At 37.6% G+C, this 21648-nt stretch overlaps 2 protein-coding genes across 8 annotated transcripts in view; one reads left to right on the top strand and one right to left on the bottom strand.

The window, feature by feature from the left end:
* Nucleotides 1-21648, bottom strand: part of RNF13 (ring finger protein 13) — a 182875-nt gene that overhangs the window by 2520 nt on the left and 158707 nt on the right. The window lies entirely within an intron of this gene.
* LOC111544748 (nucleophosmin-like) lies at nt 842-17671 on the top strand. Its single transcript, XM_031935019.1, has 3 exons — nt 842-984; nt 16931-17498; nt 17585-17671. Exons 1-3 carry the CDS (start codon nt 842-844, stop codon nt 17669-17671), a joined length of 798 nt encoding a protein of 265 aa, XP_031790879.1.

The following is a 21648-nucleotide window of genomic DNA, read 5'->3' as shown; positions in this document are numbered from 1 at the left end:
GTGGGGCTTGGCAAGTTGCTTAGCCTTTGCCATCCAGTTCTTTATCAGTAAAAAGATTAACTTACCTTACAGGTTATAAGGATGAAATGAGATGATACGACCAAAGGGCCAGACACATAGGTATTCAATAAAGGGTATACTATTAATATTGCCATTTTAATTGTCTTACTGTAGAATTTATCAGTTTTATAATCACAAATTTATTAATTCATAGCTCTTTTTGGAGTTTCCGTGTCGTTTTCTAAGTCTTTAAAGGAGCTAGCAGTTTTTTAAATACAGCAGCTTTTTCAGTTAATAGTGGCTTAGACACCACTGTGAGTGCTTGAAAGCACTTTTGTGAGTTTTTTTCCACTACATGCATATGTTGGATAAAAACTTATAAAACTTTTAGGGAACAAAAGACAGTTAAATTCATTGCCTATCCCACATGGAGGGGTAACAACCTTGGAAGACATATCAGAAATAAAACCATTATCTGGATGGATAGTCTGGATGAACATGACACATAAAAAAGGTGCTGATAGTTCTTCTGAAACAATCACTTTAATGTCCTAGTCATTTAAAACAGCACATTCAGGAGGAGCCCAAAATAGAAAGCTTTAATGAAAATTATTAATTTTTGTCCATTACCTTGAATTTGGTTACTATAGTATTTAAATTACATTCTGTAACAAATGCATGTGTACATACGTTAGAACCTTGTGTGTGGAATTTGGTGAGACTTACTAGACTCAACTATTACAAGACTAAAGGACCTCTGATATATCTGTAATTATTATTTTTATTTATAATTACATAGATCCATTTACATGGACTTTGGGGACAGTTATGCAATTCAATCATGACTGATTTCTCATACAAATCAAACTTTGAATCACATCACCTTGTGAAAATGCCTATTAAAAACAAAACAGTTAATGTAGCTGAACAGGAACTGACTGTGGCTCAAAGCTGTGCCAAGGCTCCAAGGCTCATTTTATTGAGGTAGGGAGATCAGCCTGTATTATCCATGTGAGCTCAATGTGATCACAAGGGTTTTGAAAAGGGGAAGGAGGAGGCAGGAAAGTTCAGAGTCGGGGCGATGTGGCTACAGATGAATGGTCAGGGAGATGCAACTACTGGCTTTGAAGATAGAGGGAAGAAGGGTCACAAGTCAAGGAATGTGAGTGCCCTCCAGAAGCTAGAAAAGGTAAGAAAATAGATTCTTACCTGGAAGCTCCAGAAAGGAACACAGTCCTGCTGACACCTTGGTTTTGGCCCCGTGAGACCTGTGTCAAACTTCTAAGCTATAGATAATATATTTTCGTTGTTTTAGGGCATAAGCTTGTGATGATTTGTTATCAAAGAAATAGGAAACTAGTACAGGTATATTTGTCTGGGTTATCTTTAAATGTATGGACTTGATGCTTTGGAGTCACTGAGCTTTCTTATCAATCCTTTGAATTGTTCCAAGTAGTAGATTTATATTAATATCCCATGTTTTATTGCCATAGCACTTACTTTGAAGATGACAGGTCAAGATTCCAAGGTACAGTTTGTGATCATGGACCAAACTGGAGCTTAGTGCTCTGTAGAAAATTAACCTTTATGGCCTTGGACTTGTGATGAAATGGTAAAGCACCTATTAGAATGCCTGGGGTTCCCATCCTGGTCCTTTTATTTATTAGCTATGTAACCTTCTGTAAAACACTTATCTTTATGTTTCAGTTTTCTCAAAGGCAAAACACAAATATTAACATAATTATGTATTAGGGTTGTTGTGAAAATTAAAAGAGATAATGCAGGTAGAGTAATTTACATGGTGTTTCACACATACAGTAACTCTTAACCAGTTTTTACCTAGTGAAACTAGCTGATAGGCATACTTGCTTATCACATGGTAGAAGACTGTGGCTAGGAGGCTATTCTCTAACCAACCTTATGCTTTTGTCCCACCAGATGATCAGCTGCATGCTTACAAAAGGCTAGTGGCAGTGGTCATTGAATCTGTTTGTTTTACTTGGGGTAATTATGTAATTTAGTTAAATATTCAGCAGTCAATAAAGTGTGAGTGTAAAAGACTTCTGGTTTTATTTGAAAGCTAGGTTGAATGCATTAGAAACACTTAAAAAAAAAAAAAAGCTAGTTGTTCCCCTCAACCCATCCCCAGCCAAAAAGCAGTTAAACTGGGTATGGGTAAGAAAACTAAAAGACTGGACAGATGTAAAAAGCAAGGATGAAAGCAGAATCCAGTTTTACCCCATTTAAAAATACTTGAAACTAAAAATGGTAGAAAATGCTTCATGTACCATGGCAATTTGGAAATCCAGCCAGTGGATTCATACTCAGAAGGCTGTGGTCCAACATCAATTGTTGATTGGATTTATAATTACATTTAAAGTAGAAATTAAAGGCATTTATCTATTTTTATGATTTATAAGATTTTAAACATTACCTACTGGCTCTGGTAGTATAAGATAAAAGGGCTATAACAAGTGCTTAATAAGTGTTACTTTTGTTACTATTAGCACCATGCTAGAAAATTCTGTTGCTTAGTTTGGTTCTAAACTGGGGATGATTTTGCTCCCCAAGGACATTTGGTGTTATCTGGAGACATTTTTGGCTTTCATAACTGAGAGTTGCGGCTGGCATCTTGTGGACCAGGGATGGTGCTAAACATCCTATAATGTACTGAACAGCCCCCTAAACCAAAGTATCCCATCTAAATGTCAGTGGTGCTGAGGTGAGAAACCCTCATAGAAACCCCTGCAGGCTAACAAAACTTTGCTAATTCACTATTGGATAAGATGTCAAAAGTTGTGGAAGAAATCAGATTCATGTCTGTTATATGAAACAATAGAGGACCACTTTTGTCTGGAATGTTTTTGGCACTGCTGTAGAATAAAGTTTCAGAAAAATTTCATGAAGGTACTTTTAAAGTAAATCTCATCAGTGTGGGAATGTTAAAACATGTAGCCGGACAGAACTTAGAATGTCTCCTCTCTAAACTTGTTCATCCATGATTTTTCCCCGTTTCAAGGCCAAAACTTTGGCTCATCAGATACAGAAAAGCACTGGCCCTTCATAACAAGACTCACACAAAGACCTAGGCAGCCAAGGCAGTGGCATGAACTGAATATCAGGCCTAGGCATATCTTTGATGCTGCTTTTCCTTAGAGCCTTCATACAATCTGTCACCAGATCCTGGAACCTTTTATCTGCAAAACATATCCTGAATCTTTCCCCTTCTCTCCATTGCCTTGATTACTCTGGTCTAATCTTCTAGATTATGCTAAGAGCCTCCTCTCTGGTCTCCCATCTATTCCTGCCCCATGTAGTTTTCAGCAGCTAGAGTGATCTTTTAAAAATGAAATATCATATCATGTCATTCTAATTTAAATGGCTTCCCTGAGAATAAAATTTGACCTCCTTATTATGGCCTTCATATAGCTATATATGATCTGATCCCCCTACCCCGCCATCCTGTCTCATCTCATACCAGTCCACCCTTCATTCATGCTGCATCCTTGTGGCCTTCTTTCAGTCTTTGAATAAGTAAGAAAATAAGTTAGATGGGGACCTGAATTTGGCCAGGCTGTACCAAAAACATTTGGACATAAAATTAAATTTAGAAAGAGAAATTACCATTTCTAAACAAGGCTTAAAACTGAGCTAGTTAAAATAGTCACAATGGAGACAAATTGATGTAGAATTGTTCAATTCTATACCAAACTAGTCCAGGTATCAAGTAAACCAAGAATAGGTTTCCTCAAAATGTAAAAGAGATTGAAGATTCAGGGTTAAATACATATAGATGTCACTAGTGATAGTGACTTTACATATGTATTATAAATAATCTGCCTAGGGATGATGCATCATTAGAGCCACGAGTTGCCACTTACACGCTGCTTCTGCCAGTGAAGAAAACAATAGCAGCTTTTTTTTTCTTAGTATTGATTTCTTTTTAATTGCCATGTAGTCCAAGCGTGTGTTTGGTATGAATAGCAGCTTTTTTTCTAGCAAATAAGAAATAAATGAATCTTATTTTTTATTCTTCTTTTCCCTATACCAGTTCTCAAGAAGTCAACAAAATACAACAGGACGAAATATTTTAAAAGCCGAATTTGCCTGAGAACTCTTTCTGATTATTTCCAAACCCTGGGCAAAGGAACTAGTATTTATTATTACGGTTAGATTAAAAGCTGTTAAAATGTGGTTATAAAAAAAGAAGTCTTTAATAGCTAAAGTAAAAAACTGTAAAAATTAACTATTGCTCCATTTTTATGCAATCTACTAAAATGCTGTGTTGCTTTTTTCCAGCCTCTGAAATAAAAATCTTTCCCCTCCTGTACATATTATCTTCACAAATTTCAATGATTAAGCCATAAAGGAAAAATACCTGGTAACTTAAAATGTCAGATATGGGCCGGGCGCGGTGGCTCAAGCCTGTAATCCCAGCACTTTGGGAGGCCGAGACGGGCGGATCACGAGGTCAGGAGATCAAGACCATCCTGGCTAACCCGGTGAAACCCCGTCTCTACTAAAAACTACAAAAAACTAGCCGGGCGAGGTGGCGGCGCCTGTAGTCCCAGCTACCCGGGAGGCTGAGGCAGGAGAATGGCGTGAACCCGGGAGGCGGAGCTTGCAGTGAGCTGAGATCCGGCCACAGCACTCCAGCCTGGGTGACAGAGCGAGACTCCGTCTCAAAAAAAAAAAAAAAAAAAAAAAAGAAAAGAAAAAAAATAAATCTTTAAAAAGAAAATGTCAGATATGAAATCCACTTTTATCATTTATGTTTCAGGGATCTGGCTGCTTTAACATACTAATGGGACAAGGGAAAGACAGCTCCCAGAGAGCTGCTTAGTAGAGGGATGTTAAGTGAAAACATAAGGATTTTCCATCTGTTAGGAAACAGTGTGTAGTATCGAGTTCTTATGGTTAGACTTGGAGAAATACATTAATTGAATGACCCAGGAAATACAGGAAACCACATTTTGCTTGAAGAGCAATTTTTGAGGACAATGAGTAATGAAAAAATTTGTAAGGATGCTGGCTGCTTCAGAAGCAAGAAAACAACTAAAAGGCTATTTATTATATGTGCTAGAAATGGGTAAGTTAATACTTAAATCATTTAACTATTAATCAGCATGAACATTTCTGAAAGAACTTCAAAAGTGAAGATGAATAAGATAGGAAGATTTAAGATCTTGTCCCCAAAGTATAGTAAATATGAAAGTTTACAGATATTATATTCAAGTTGTTTTTAAAAGTTTCTGTGAATTGTATTACAAGCTATGCCAATGGAAGATATTTCCAAATGCCAAATTCTTTTTGGTTCATTGCCAAATATTTCCACGACAGAAATACTTTCTAGCACAATGAAGCAGCTGATTACTAGAATAGTTTCTTTTTTTCTTTCTTGTTTTTTTGCAGGTGGGTGGGGAAGGAGTAAGGGTAAGGGTGGGGATTTTATGGTAATACAAATGTTACAGAGTCCCCGAACATTTTCACTACATTCTAAGCCTATAGAAGTTCTCTTAAAGGCTTCCATGGCTTCTGTGGTACTATGACTGGTATGAAAAGTACCCACAGACGTGTTCTACACTTTGCTCTATGTTTTCAATTAGATGCAATAAGGAGAAAATTGCAACAACCAAAGGGTTTTTTTTCCTAACATCTATGTGTATACCTGTCAAAACCACTAGAGCACACCAGAATATGGTATAACAAGTAGACCTTTTACTTAAGATGTCAAATCTCATGATAACCAAAAAATTCTAAAACAAAAATACAACTAGCTCAAAGTTACTGTTACTGAAATTTCAAGTGTAATGTTTTTATTTTTCAACTGCTTCATGATTTTGGCAGTCTTCTTTTTAATCATAAAATATGTTAATGACTGAATTTTGATGACACTAATATTTTATTTTTATTTAAGAGGTTGTTTCGCTTTTGTAACAATTGCTACTACTTGTTGAGTTCTATGTGCCAAGCACTATTGCAGTCATTTTTCATAAACTGATTTAAATCCCTCCCAACCACACACCTTGTGAAGTAGGTACTATTAGTTACATTTACACATGAATGGGTGTTTGGCAAGGTTAAGAAACTTGCACAAGGTCACACAGCCAATAAATGGGGGATCTAGAATTCCAGCCCAGTCTGTTGGGCTCTAAAGCCTCTGCACAGTCTTAGCTGTTAAGAATTTCTGGTCACATTTAAACATTCCCCTTTGATTCACGGTGTTAAGAAATACACTTAAGCAGCTATGTGTTTACTAAGGATGAAAATGTTTCCAATTCATAAGCCAGAACATTTTTTTCTTCAGATATTTAACACAAAGAAGGGATGAAGACCATTTTTTATTCCCATCTCCCATGGTTTCATATTTTTATAAACATTTCTAGAATGCTACACAATAGCAGCTACATTCTGCAACTTTAATTAAAGGTCAAACATTTCTTATATATTCTGATGGTTAGATGATAATGCATACGCTAAAACAATCAGATGACTCCACTGAGCGAAAGAGCATTGCATTAGCAACTCTTTGGGGGAAATGTGTTAGTGAATTATTTCATGAATGCATAAGAATAAAATGATTGTCTTAGAGGCCATAAATAAATCCATTTAAATTAAAACCTAAGTCTAGGAATTGATATCCGCTTTGACCAAATTTCACTTCGGGTACTCTAGCTTTTAAAAAAAAAACCCAACTTTTCCCTGTGGTATTTTAAATAGTCATTCTATATTACTCTTTATTGGTTCTAACTTGGTTGATATTATCTATGCAGATAAACTACAACTGTACCCAAAGCCTTTCTGAATACAGATTTATCATCCTGAGGAGAAAAACCAAAGTTAATGGGAGTTTTGGAATGGTAAATATTGTGCCAGAACTTAAGTACTTAAAAAGCATTTCCTAGGCCAGGCACGGTGGCTCATGTCTGTAATCCTAGCACTTTGGGAGGTCAAGGCAGGTGGATCACCTGAGGTCGGGAGTTTGAGAACAGCCTGATCAACATGGAGAAACTCTGTCTCTACTAAAAATACAAAATCAGCTGGGCGTGGTAACACAAGCCTGTAATCCCAGCTACTCGGGAAGCTGAGGCATGAGAATCGCTTGAACCCTGGAGGCAGAGGTTGTGATGAGCCGATATCGCACCATTGCACGCCAGCCTGGGTGACGAGAGTGAAACTCCGTCTCAAAAAAAAAAAAGGCATTTCCTTATACTAAGTACAGAAGGTTCATTATTCTTCTTTTATTATGCTTTTCCAGGCCACTAGGAAATGAGGGTGTACAACACCCTTCCAGAGCCAACTTCAACAAACTGAAATTTATGTACATTCTAATCTAAAATTTGTTTTTTCTCCCTACATATAAAGGAAATTAACAAAAAATCTGTTCATCACAGTTACACTTGGGGCACTGGGCCTACATTATTTTTGCATAAAGCTGAATTGCTTCTAGATGACTTCTGCTTGTTGATTAGTCTAATATTTGTTGCAGCCCTCAGAGTGTAAAAGGTGACTACAGGAAGTCATACGTAAAATTTCCTTCTAAATAGTGCATACGAATCAATAATAAAATAGTATGATCCTAACCGAAATGTGAATAAAGGGCATGCCAGTTTACAAAAGCAGAAATATAAATGGATATTTTACCTTGTTAATGTAGAATATGATGAAATGAGTACTATATACTGCTAGTAGACTTGAACTTCCAGCAAATCAGTTTGTCTCAAAAATGGTATTTCCTTTCCTCTTTGACATAGTGAGTTAAAGAGGAGAAGGAAAAGTACGGGTGGGATGGAGGGAATGACAAGAGAAGGAGAATGGGAAGAATGAAAGCCATGAAATGGTAGTGACTGAAAAGAGTAGGGTAGTATTTACTAGTGTTTGGAGTCAGGAGGTTGAATTGCAGCCCTGCCACTTACCTTTAGCTGCTTGCATATCCTCAGGCAATTTACTTGACCTTTCTAAGTCTCATATTCCTTATCCATAAAACAGACATGACAGTACTTTCCTAATTAGGCTACTCTGAAAACTAACTGAATTCATGTATGCAAAGTACACAGTTTGCTTTCATACTACATAATCGTATGTGTTACATGCTTATAAGACCTAAAATGTGAAATCATCAAATTTTAATTTGGTGCAGTGCCCATCCCAAACCAACTTAATCCCAAATAACCCATATGATACAAACAACACCGACTTCAGTGGAAAGAGGCAGGGGTGGACTGAAGCATGGTTCTCCTAAGCAGTTACAGCTACAGGCAAATGATAAAAGAGTGCCATGATACAAATCAACCTATAACATCAACTCTCAGTCTCCTTCAGTCGAAGCTATTACAGTACAGACCTTAGGATCTTTATCTCTGGACATGAGGTAATAAAACAGTTCCTTTTCAAATAACTCATGAATGCACTGATTTCTTAGGAACCATACTCATGGCAGTAATTCCTCACCCAACTTGCATCCTCAGTTCACTGCTTTGTGGGCCTTCTGAAAAGTATTCCTTTAGAAGAGCTGAAAAGCATTCCCTTTTCTGACAGACAGCAGATATAGTCACAACTTAACAGAAACCCTGAGTAGAAAACCACTACAAGAACCAGTACTGGTAGCAAAGCCTGAACTGTAATAAACAAATTGCCAGAGACTCAGTGTGGACAAGTCTGAGAGTTAAAAAACTTCCAGGGGACCCAATGCTTTTGTGAGTTTTACCTCCTGGAGCTCTAGCAGGAAAAATCCCCTCAGGTATTAGGGGTGGTCGGGAGAAGCATTATGTTCTAAACAAGGCCTTCCCCCAAGGAAAACTATTTTACCAGATCATAATCTACTATAGTTTTGAATCTAACTGACATGGGGAAAGGGCAAAAATACCCAATCCAGTCAGCTCTAACATACGTGGAACAGAAGATACCTCCCTCCAGCCATCTGGGAAAAGAAGTGAGGGGCACTTGTGAAGTTCAGACCCTAGGGCCACAGGCTCACTTAAAGACTGAGACAGGCCAAGTGTGGTGGCTCACATCTGTAATCCCAGCACTTGGGAGGCTGGGGTGGGAGGAGTGCTTGATTCCAGATGTTCAAGACCAGCCTGGGCAACATAGAGAGACCCCATTTCTACAAAAAAGAAAAAGAAAAATTAGCTGAGCATGGTGGTATATGCCAGTAGTCCCACCTATTTGGGAGGCTGAGGCAGGAGGATGGCTTGAACTCAGGAGGTGGAGGCTGCAGTGAGTCAAGATTATGCCACTGCATTCTAGCCTGGGTACCAGAATGACAGCTTCATCCTGTCCTAATTGTAAGAAAAGGTTCAGATATAATCATAAAATTAGAGAATGCTTCCCCTTCCCCTGTGCCTCACTACTACATGACTAATAGTCTATTTACTGCAATTCTTTTCAACCAGTACATCATGTCCAGCTTTCAACAAAAAACTACAAAGCATACTAAAAGGCAAAAACACAGTTTGAAGAGACAGAGCAGGCATCACAAACAGACTCACATATGGCAGGAATGTTGGAATTATCAGATCAGGAATTTAAAACAACGACCGTTAATATCCTAAGGGTGCTAGTGGAAAAATCAGGCAACATGCAACAATGGCTGGATAATATAGGCAAAGAGATGGAAATTCTGAGAAAGAATTAAAAAGAAGTGCTAGAGATCAAAAAACACAAAAATGAAGAATACATTTGATTAGCTCATTAGTATACTGGACACATCTTGAGGAAAGTATCTTTGAGCTTAAGGACATGTCAGTAGAAACTTAACAAGCAAAGAGAAAAAAGACGGAAAAAATGGAATAATATTCAAGAATGTGGAACAACTCCAGAAAATGTAGCAAATGCATAATGGAAACATCAAGAAAATTAAAAGAGAAAAGAACAGAAGCAATAAATAAAGTAACAATGTTTAGGGATTTCCTGAAATTGGTTTCAGATCCCACCACAGATCCAGGAAGTTCAGAGAACATCAAGCAGGATGAATCCCAAAAAGAAGAAGAAAAAGAAATGAAGAGGAGCAAAAAAGAAAAAAAGAATGAAGGAAAATGAAGAGAATCTGAGGGACTTCTGGGATAGCATCAAATAGAAGAACACATGCATTATGGGAACCTCAGAAAGAGAAGAAAGAAAAGGGTAGAGGACCTATTTGAAGAAATAATGGTTGGAAATTTCCCAAATCTGAGAGAAATGGATATACGAATTCCAGAATCTCAGATAAATCCAACCACAATAAATCTAAAGGGATCTAAGGGATCTACACTGAGACATATCATATCATAATTAAACTGTCTAGTGACAGAGATCTTGAAAGCAGCAAACAAACAAAAAAAAGCAACTCAGTACATATAAAGGAGCTCACACTAGATTCTCAGCAGACTTAGCAGAAATCCTGCAGGCTAAGAAGTTGGATGATGTATTCAAAAGAAAAGCGGTGCCAATCAAGAATGCTATCTTTAGCAAAAGTGCCCTTTCAAAACAAACAAAAACAGAAATTAAGACTTTCTCAGATAAAAATTGAGGGAGTTTATCACCATTAGACTTATTCCACAGGAAATTCTAAAAGAGCACCTACAAGTAAGTGAAAAGCTGATAAACAGGAACATAAAACCATACATTAATAAAAATGTAAGTCCCAGGTAAATATACAGAAAAATATAGAATCCTGTATTGTAATGTAGGTGAGTAAATCACTTATAAATCTGGTATACAATTTTTTTTTTTCTAGACAAGGTCTGGCTCTGTCACCCAGGCTGGAGTGCAGTGGCATGATCTCAACTCTCAGCAACCTTCGCCTCCCAGGCTCAAGTCATCCTCTTGCCTCAGTCCCCCAAGTAGCTGGGACCACAGGCACTCACCACCATGCCTGGCTAATTTTTGTGCTTTTTGTAGAGATGGGGTTTTGCCATGTTGCTCAGGCTGGTCTCAAACTCCTGAACTCAAGTGATCCGTCCACCTTGGCCTCCCAAAGTGCTGTGATTACAGCCATGGGTCACTGCATCTGGCCCAGAATTTTTCTAAAAGCATAAAAAGTAATAATCTATATTAAATAAGCAATGTAAAAACATGCAATTTGAGTCATCAATAACATAAAACGGGAGGCAGAGAGACAGGTAAAGGAGCATGGTTTTTATACGTGATTGAAGTTAATTTATCAGTTTGAAATATTTAAATATTTAAAAAGTCAGTTTAAAATAGATTGTTAGAACTTTTAAGATGTTTTATGGAATTGCAAGGGTAACCATGAGGAAAATATCTGTAGAATATATACAAAAGGAAATAGGGAATCAAAATGTCACTAGAAAAAATCAACAAATAACACAGTGAGAGGAAAGACAAAGCTGTAAGACAGACAAAAAACAAGAACAAAAGTAATACTAAGTCCTTTCCTATCAGTAATTGCTTGAAACATAAACATAATCCTTTTAAACATAAAAGGATTAAATACACCAAAGTAATACTAAGTCCTTTCCTGTCAGTAATTATTTTAAATGTGAAAAGATCAAACATACCAAGACATTGAATGGCTAAAAAATATGAGATCCAACGATAAGGTGCCTACAAGAAAATCACTTTATATCTAAAAACACATGGGAGCCAGGCACGGTGGCTCACACCTGTAATCCCAGCACTTTGGGAGGCCAAGGCTGGTGGGTCATGAGGTTAGGAGTTCGAGACCAGCCTGGCCAGCATAGTGAAGCCCTGTCTCTACTAAAAATACAAAAAATTAGCTGGACATGGTGGCATGCACCTGTAATCCCAGCTGCTCGGGAGGCTGAGGCAAGAGAACTGCTTGAACTGAGGAGGTGGAGGTTGCAGTTGAGCCAAGACCATGCCACTGTGCTCCTGCCGGGGTGACAGAGCGAGACTCCTTCTCAAACAAATAAACAAAAAATACACATGGGCTAAAAGTGAAAGGGTGGAAAAGATAATCTATGCAAATGAGAAACTGGAGAGCAGGAGCAGCCATACATATATCAAACAGACTAGACTTTAAGGGAAAAAAACTATCATAAGAGAAAAAGGGGGACATTATATAATGATACAATGGTAAATTCACCAAAAAGATATAACAATAAATATATACACATCTAACATCAAAGCAGTCAAATATGTGAAGCAACACTGACAGAACTGAAGGAAGATGGCCAGGTGCAGTGGCTCACACCTGTAATTCCAGCACTTTGGAAGGCCGAGGTGGGTGGATCACCGGAGGTCAGGAGACCAGTCTGGCCAACACAGTGAAACCCCATCTCTATTAAAAATATAAAAAATTAGTTAGGTGTAGTGGCAGGTGCCTATAATCCCAGCTACTCAGGAGACTGAGGCAGAAGAATCGCTTAAACCCAGGGGGAGGAGGTTTCAGTGAGCCAAGATTGCACCACTTCACTCCAGCTTGGGTAAAAGAGCAAAACTCCACCTTAAAAAAAAAAAAAAAAAATTCCACCTTAAAAAAAAAAAAAAAAAATGAGCAGCAACACAATACTAACAGGCGACTTCAATTACCCCACTTTCAGTAAGAATAGAACAACCAGACAGAAGATCAAACAGAAGACACAGATGACTTGAATAACCCTTTAGACCAATTGGAACTAACAAACATAAACAGAACACTCCACCCAACAACAGGGGATACACATTCTTCTCAAGTGCACATGTAATATTCTCCAAGAGAGACTACATGTTAGACCACAAAAAAAAGCCTTAAATATAAGATTGAAGTCATACAAATAAATTCTCCATCCTCAGCACAATGAAACTACAAATCAATAGCCAAAAAAAAAAAAAACTAAAAAACAAAAACAAAAAAACAGGCAAATTCACAAATGTATGAGAATTAAACAATGCAGTTTTAAACAACCAAACAACCAGTGGGTCAAATAGGAAATCACAAGGGAATTTAGAAAATATCTGGAGATAAATGAAAATGAAAACACAGCATACCAAAACTGATGGAATGGAACAAAAACAGTATTAAGAGGAAAGTTTTATTAAAAAGGAAGAAAGACCTCAAATCAACAACTTAACCTTACACTTAAAGGAATAAAGAAAAATAAGCTAAATTCACAACTAGCTTAGAGCAGAGATAAATGAAACAAATACGAAAAAATATAGAAAAAATACAACGAAACCAACAGTTGGTATTCTGAGAAGATGAACAAAATTAGCAAATCCTTAGCTGCAATAACTAAAATGGAGAAGAGATTGAAATAGCTAAAATTACAAACAAAAGAGAAGACATTCAACTGACGTTATAGAAATAAAAAGAAATATGAGGCTACTATTAAATTACAATGAAACCAGATAATCTAGAAGAAATGGGCAAATTCCTAGAAACATGAAGCCAACCAATACTGAATCATGAAGAAATAAGAAATCTATGTGAGCATACCTATAACTAGTAAAGAATTGAAACAGTAATTAAAAACCTCCCAACAAAAAAAGGCCAGGACCAGATAGATTCATTGGAGAAGTCCATCAAATATTTAAATAAGAACTAACACTAATCCTTCTCAAACTCTTCGAAAGAATCAAAACAGAAACTCTTTGAAAGAATTGCAACACTTCCAAACTCATTCTATGAGGTCAGAATTACCTTAACACCAAAATGAGAGACACAAGAAAAGAAAACTGCAGGCAAATATCCCTTAAATATACTGATGTGAAAATCCTCAACAAAATACTAGTCAGCTGAATTCAACAGTACATTAGAAGGATTATACACCATGACCAGTGGGACTTATTCGTGGAACGAAAGGAAGGTTTAACATATGAAAATAATCCTATTTAATACACCACATTAACAAGATGAAGGACAAAACCAGATAATCATTTGAATTGATGCAGACAAAATTCAACAATCTCATGATACAAACACTCAATAAACTAGGAATAGAAAAAAACCACCCCAGCATAATAAAAGTCATATATGAGATGGCTACATTTAACATCATAGTCAACAAAAGAAGACTGAAACTTTCCCTCTAAGAGCAGGAATAAGGCAAGGATGCCCACACTCACCACTGCTATTCAACACAGTACTAGGAGGTCTATCCAGAGCAATTAGACAAGAAAATGAAATAGAAAACATACAGATTGGAAAATTAGTAAAATTAATTCCCTTCACAGATGACATGTTCCATAAAAACTGTTAAAATCAGTAAATTCAGCAAAGTTACAGGATGCAAAAGCAAAATTCAAAAACTGCATTTCTAAACACTAACAATCAATTCACAAAGGAAATTATCCCTCAAAGGACCTGTAAAAAAAAAAAAAAAAGGAAATTAAGAAAACAATTCCACTTACTATCGCAACAAAAAGGAAAAAATACCTAGGAATAAGCTCAACTACGAAGGTAAAAGGTTTCCACACTACAAACTCAACACTGCCACAAGAAAATCAAAGAAGATAGAAATAAACAGAAAGATATTCCAGGCTCATAGATTGAAAGACTTAACATTGTCAAACTATCCATGCTACCCACAGTGATCTACAGATTCAATGTAATCCTTATCAAAATACTGATGACATTTTTTGCAGAAACACACAAAAAAAGCATCCTAAAATTCTCAAGGGACTATAAATAGCCAAAACAATCTTGAAAAAGAACAAAATTGGAAAACTCATACTCCCTGATTTCAAAACATCCTACACAGCAACTGTAATTAAGATGATATGGTACTAGATATATACACCAATGTAACAGAATTTACAGCCTAGGAATAAACCCTTGTATATATGGCCAAATGACTTTTGACAAGGATGCCAAGATGACACAGTGAATAAAGGACAGTCTCCTTAACAAATGGTACTGGGAAAACTGGGATATCCACATGCCTAAATAAATAGATAAATAAATAAAATAAGTCGGACCTTAACCTACACCTTACATAAAATTAACTCAAAAGGGATTAAAGACCTAAATATAAGGCCTAAAACTATGAAACTCATAGAAAAAAATATAGGGTATAGGGGAAAAACTTCAGGATATTGGATTTGAGAATTATGTCTTGGAAGTGACACCATAAGCACAGGCAACAAAGGAAAAAAATAGACAAATGGGACTACGAGAAACTTTTGTGCATAAACAGACTTGATCGACAGAGTGAAAGGGCAACTTACAAACTGGGCAAAAATAGCTGCAACTCATGTATCTGATTTGGGGTTAATATCCAGACTATATAAGGAACTTCTACAACTCAACAGTAAAAAATGCAAAACAAAAACCTTATTTAAAAATGAGAAAATGAATAGAAAATTCTCCAAAGAAGATATACGAATAGCCAATAAATACTTGAAAAGATGCTCATCATCACTAATCATCAGGGAAATGCAAATCAAAACAATGAGACATCAACTCATACTCACTAGAATGGCTACTATCAAAAGAGCAGAATGTAAGTGTCGAGCATGTAGAGAACCCTTGTGCACTGGTGATGGGAATGTAAAATGGTGCAGGTAGTACAGAGAGCAAGCAGTAAGGAGATACTTCTAAAATTCAAAATACAATTAGAATATGATTCAGCAATCCCACTTCTGGATATATATCCAAAAAGAATTCAAAGCAGGATCTTAAAGATAAATTTTCACCCATGTTCACAAAAGCATTATTTATAGTAGACAAGGGGTAGAGTGGAAACAATCCAAATGTCTACTGACAATGAATGGAAAAGGAAAAATGGTATATCCATAAAATGGAGTATTATGAAATTTTTTTTTTTAAAAAAAAGAATATTGTGTCATATGCCACAACACAAGTGAACCATCAGGGCATTATGCTAAGTAAAACACGCCAGTTGCAAAAGAACAAATACTGTATGAGTCCACTCATATGAAGTATCTAAAGTAGTCAAATTGTGGAGAAGAAACAGCAAAAATGTGGTTAGCAAGGGCTGGAGAGAAGAGAAAGAGGGAATTTAGTTAGTGTTTAGTGGGTATAAAGTCTTAAGTGTTACACGATGAAAAAATTCTAGAGATCGGTTGCACGATAATGTAAATATACTTAACACTATTGAACTGTACACTTAAAAATGGCTAAGATTGTAAATTTATTATGTGTTTTTTACCACAATAAAAAATGCAAGCAAAAAAAAGGTGAAGAAAAAATAAAAACTTTAATAAACACAATTTGAGGTAATTTTTGCCCACAGAACTGACTTGCGAGAAATGTTAAAATAAGTTTTTTAAAGAGAAGAAAAATGATATCGGTCAAAATCTTAGATCTACATAAAGAAAGGAAAAGTCCTGGAGAAGACATAAGTAAAAGTAAAATAAAAACTTCTACTTTTCTTATTCTTATTTGATTTTACTTGTGAACAAACAAATAATTCATTCAAAATAATAACAGTAATAATATATTCAATTATACTATTAATGTATAACATATATAAGTGAAATGAATAACAGCAATGATATAAGGGAGGGTAGAAATTAGGAATATTTTGTTATTATTAGGAACTTGCACTACCCACAAAGAAGTATAGTGTTATTTGAGAGTCAAATTGGATTAGTTGTAAATGTATAATGCAAACTCTAGGGCAACCACTAAAAAAAGAAAACACACACACACACACATAAATAACATTAATATGCTAAGAAAGGAAAGTGAAATCATATGAAATGCTTAATTAAAACCACAAATGGTGAAAAAAGATTGAAACAGAAACACAGAAACGGGGCAACAAATACAGAACAATGACAAATATAATAGATATTAACTCAACTATATTCATAATCACTTTAAATATCTATGTCCTAAATATGCTAATTCAAAGACAGATTGTCAGAGTGGATCAGATCAAAAAATAAGACCAGCTAGATTCTGTTGAAAAGAAACCCACTTTAAATATAAACACACATACCCTGGCGTGATTCCCGTCCTGCGTGGCTGTTCTCTGGAGCAGTAGTCGTTTATCTCTGTTCACCTTCTCTCCCACCTAAGTGCATGCCACCACCCCACGGAAGATTTGATGGACATGAACATGAGCCCCCTGAGGCCCCAGAACTATCTTTTCAGTTGTGAACAAAAGGCCAACAAATATTATCACTTTAAGGTGGATAATGATGAAAATGAACACCAGTTATCTTTAAGAACAGTCAGTTCAGGAACTGGTGCAAAGGATAAATTGCATATTGTTGAAGCAGAGGCAATGAATTATGAAGGCAGTCCAATTAAAGCAACACTGGCAACTTTGAAAATGTCTGTACAGCCAATGGTTTCCCCTGGGGGCCTTGAAATAACACCACCAGTGATCTTACGGTTGGAGTGTGCTTCAGGGCCAGTGCATATTAGCGGACAGCACTTAGTAGCTGTGGAGGAAGATGCAGAGTCAGAAGATGAAGAGGAGGAGGATGTGAAACTCTTAAGTTTACCTGGAAAGCGATCTGCCCCAGGAGGTGGTAGAAAGATTCCACAGAAAAAAGTACAACTTGCTGCTGATGAAGATGATGATGATGAAAATGACGATGATGATGATTTTGATGATGAGGAAACTGAAGAAAAAGTGCCAGTGAGGAAATCTATACGAGATACTCCAGCCAAAAATGCACAAAAGACAAATCAGAACGGAAAAGAGTGAAAACCATCAACACCAAGATCAAAGGACAAGAATCTTTCAGAAAACAGGAAAAAACTCCTAAAACACGAAAAGGACCTAGTTCTGTAGAAGATATTAAAATGTAAGCAGTTCATCAATTTTGTGAAGAATTCTTCCGGGTGACTGACCAGGAAGCTATTCAAAATCTGGCAGTGGAGGAAGTCTCTTTAGGAAAATAGTTTAAACAATTTGTTAAAAATGTTCCATCTTATTTCAATTCTGTAATACTTGATATCTGGCTGTCCTTTTTATAATGCAGAGTGAGAACTTTCCCTACTGTGTTTGATAAATGTTGTCCAGGCTCTACTGCCAAAAATGTGTTGTCCAAAATGCCTGTTTAGTTTTTAAAGATGGAACTCCACTATTTGCTTGGTTTTTAGTATGTATGGAATGTTATGATAGGACATAGTAGTAGTGGTGGTAAGACATGGAAGTGGTGGGGAGGCAAAAATATACAGTGAAATAAAACTCAGTATTTTAACAAAGTAAAAAAAAATTAAGATACATAGATTAAAAGTAAAGAGATTGACAAAAATATCATGCTAACACTAATCCAAAAAATGTGGGAGTAAGCATATTTTCAGACAGAGCAGACATCAGTGCAAGAAAAATCATCACAAAGAGAGGCATTACATAATAACAAAGGGATCAATTCTCAAAAAAAAAAAAAAAAAAAAAAAAACAATATGGCCAGGCACGGTGGCTCATGCCTGTAATCCCAGCACTTTTGGGGCTGGTGGATCACTTGAGGTCAGAAGTTCGAGACCAGGCTGGCCCAATATAGTGAAACCCCATCTCTACTAAAAGATACAAAAATTAGCCGGGCATGATGGTCCTTGCCTATAGTCCCAGCTACTCAGGAGGCTGAAGGAGGAGAATTGTTTGAACCTAGAAGGCAGAGGCTGCAGGGAGCCGAGATCGCACCACTGCACTCCAGCCTGGGCAACAGAGTGAGACTCTGTCTCAAAATAAATACATAAAAAATTTTAAAAATTATATATATATATAAAGTATTTAATGTGTATGCACCTAATAGACTGCCAACATATATAAGGCAAAAACTGATAGAACTGCAAGGAGATGAATCTGCTATTATAGTTAGAGACATCAACACCCCTCTATCTGAAATAGATCCAGCAGGCAGAAAAGGAGTAAGGTCACAGCTGAACTCAACAGCACCAGTCAATTGGATTTAATTGACGTACACACTACTTCATCATCCAACAAGAAGCAGAATATACATTCCTTTCCAGCTCACATGGAACATTCATCCACTGAGAGACCACATTCTGGGACATAAAGTATACTTTAACAGATTTTTTTAAAAACTAAGAATCTTACAGTATTACCATGCAGACCACAATGGAGTTAAACTAGAAACATATAAATACAGATAGCTGGAAAATTTCAAAACATGTGGAGATTAGAAAACACACTTCTGAATAACAAGTAGGTCAAAGAAGAAATCTCAAGATAAATTTTAAAATATTTTGAGCTAAGTGAAAATATAAATACAACATATCAGAATTTGTAAAATGCAGTGATGTTACCAAAATGGCAGAGTAGAAGCAATCTGAGTTGATTTTTCCATACAGAAAATGAAAAACAACTATACAGTGACAACATTATCACCACTAATATTCCAGAACTCAAAACTGAGGCTGTGACAATCCTTGGTGGCACAAAGAAAAGAAAAATTATAAGCAGAAGAGAGAATGGACTTCTCTATCCAGGATGCCCCTCCCTTAAGTTATTAGGCACTGAGTAAAAAAGTCTCCAAGACTTATGGTTCCTATCCTGGAGAAACTGAGACTGAGGTAGAGAGCCAGTTTCCTCACCGTCTAAAGTTACTATGCAGGAAAGCTGTTCCTGCCTCAACCCACAGGAAGCATTACTAGTGCCTGTTGGGAGAAAATCTGAAGACAGCTATGGACAAACGTGGAAGTAGGGCTAGCAACTCCAGCAAAGGAAACTTGGGGCTGTTCTTTATCTCAGCCAAAGGAGATGCCAAATCAGAGGGACAGTGGATCAGCAGCAGTAGGAAGCACATTCCACGGGTCTTCTGGGCACAAACTCCTAGCTAATTCCCTTCCCCACCAACCCCAGCCAGGGAATCCCCTTTGGAACATCCCCTAACCCTAGATGGTCAGTGTTCTGAACTTTTGTGAAAGCCAAGCAAACCTGGGCTTAGGGTGCCATCTAGTGCTGACAAGAAGGCAGTGATCTAAGTCTAAGAGAATGCAACAAACCATACCTGGAAGACCAAGCAAAGGCAGACAGCAAAAACTAGAATAAATAACAAATCAATGTGAAGACATAAATGTACATTTGTAAGAAACAACATCAAACAGGGAAGCACGACCTTCCCAAATTTACAAAGCAAGGAGCCAGTGACACCCTACCAACCTGAGATGAAGATGTGTAAGTTCTCTGATCAAGAATTCAAAATGGCAATTTTGGAGAAACCTGGGGAACTCCAGGATAGCAGAGTAAAACACTTTAGAAACTTACCAGAAAAATTTAACAAAGATATTTAAAAAATTAAAAAAAAAAGATGGCCGAATAGGAACAGCTCCAGTCTCCATCTCCCAGCGCGAGCGACACAGAAGACCGGTGATTTCTGCATTTTCAACTGAGGTCCTGGGGTCATCTCACTCGGGAGTGCCGGACAATCCGTGCGGGTCAGCTGCTGCAGCCTGACCAGCGAGAGCTGAAGCAGGGCGAGGCATCGCCTCACCTGGGAAGTGCGAGGGGGAAGAGAGTCCCTTTTCCTAGCCAGGGGAACTGAGACACACAACACCTGGAAAATCGGGTAACTCCCACCCCAATATTGCGCTGTAACACCGGAACACTGGAGAATATATCCCACACCTGGCCGGGAGGGTCCCACGCCCACGGAGCCTCCCTCCTTGCTAACACAGCAGTCTGCGGCAATCTAACCGCAAGGCAGCAGCGAGGCTGGGGGAGGGGCGCCCGCCATCGCTGAGGCTTAAGTAGGTAAATAAAGCCGCTGGGAAGCTCGAACTGGGTGGAGCTCACAACAGCTCAAGGAAACCTGCCTGTCTCTGTAGACTCCGCCTCTGGGGACAGGGCTCAGCTAAAGGAGCAGAAGCCTGTGCAGACGCGAATGACTCTGTCTGACAGCTTTGAAGAGAGCAGTGGATCTCCCAACACGGAGGTTGAGATCTGAGAAGGGGCAGTCTGCCTGCTCAAGTGGGTCCCTCACCCCTGAGTAGCCTAACTGGGAGACATCCCCCACTAGGGGCAGTCTGACAGCCCACACTTCACAGGGTGGAGTACACCCCTGAGAGGAAGCTTCCAAAGCAAGAATCAGACAGGTACACTCGCTGTTCAGCAATATTCTATCTTCTGCAACCTCTGCTGCTGATACCCAGGCAAACAGGGTCTGGAGTGGACCTCAAGCAATCTCCAGCAGACCTATAGCTGAGGGTCCTGACTGTCAGAAGGAAAACTATCAAACAGGAAGGACACCTATACCAAAACCCCATCAGTACGTCACCATCATCAAAGACCAGAGACAGATAAAACCACAAAGATGGGGAAAAAGCAGGACAGAAAAGCTGGAAATTCAAAAAATAAGAGCGCATCTCCTCCTGCAAAGGAGCAAAGCCCATCGCCAGCAACGGATCAAAGCTGGTCAGAGAATGATTTTGATGAGATGAGAGAAGAAGGCTTCAGTCCATCAAACCTCTCAGAGCTAAAGGAGGAATTACGTACCCAGCGCAAAGAAACTAAAAATCTTGAAAAAAGAGTGGAAGAATTGACAGCTAGACTTAATTAATGCAGAGAAGGTCATAAACGAAATGACAGAGATGAAAACCATGACACGAGAAATATGTGACAAATGCACAAGCTTCAATAACCAACTCGATCAACTGGAAGAAAGAGTATCAGCGATGGAGGATCAAATGAATGAAATGAAGCAAGAAGAGAAACCAAAAGAAAAAAGAAGAAAAAGAAATGAACAAAGCCTGCAAGAAGTATGGGATTATGTAAAAAGACCAAATCTACGTCTGATTGGGGTGCCTGAAAGTGAGGGGGA

Source organism: Piliocolobus tephrosceles, chromosome 2 (assembly GCF_002776525.5).
Source record: "Piliocolobus tephrosceles isolate RC106 chromosome 2, ASM277652v3, whole genome shotgun sequence".
Taxonomy (NCBI): Eukaryota; Metazoa; Chordata; class Mammalia; order Primates; family Cercopithecidae; genus Piliocolobus; species Piliocolobus tephrosceles.
The sequence above is the reverse complement of the archived record's forward strand: the minus strand, read 5'-3'. Positions and strand labels throughout refer to the sequence as shown.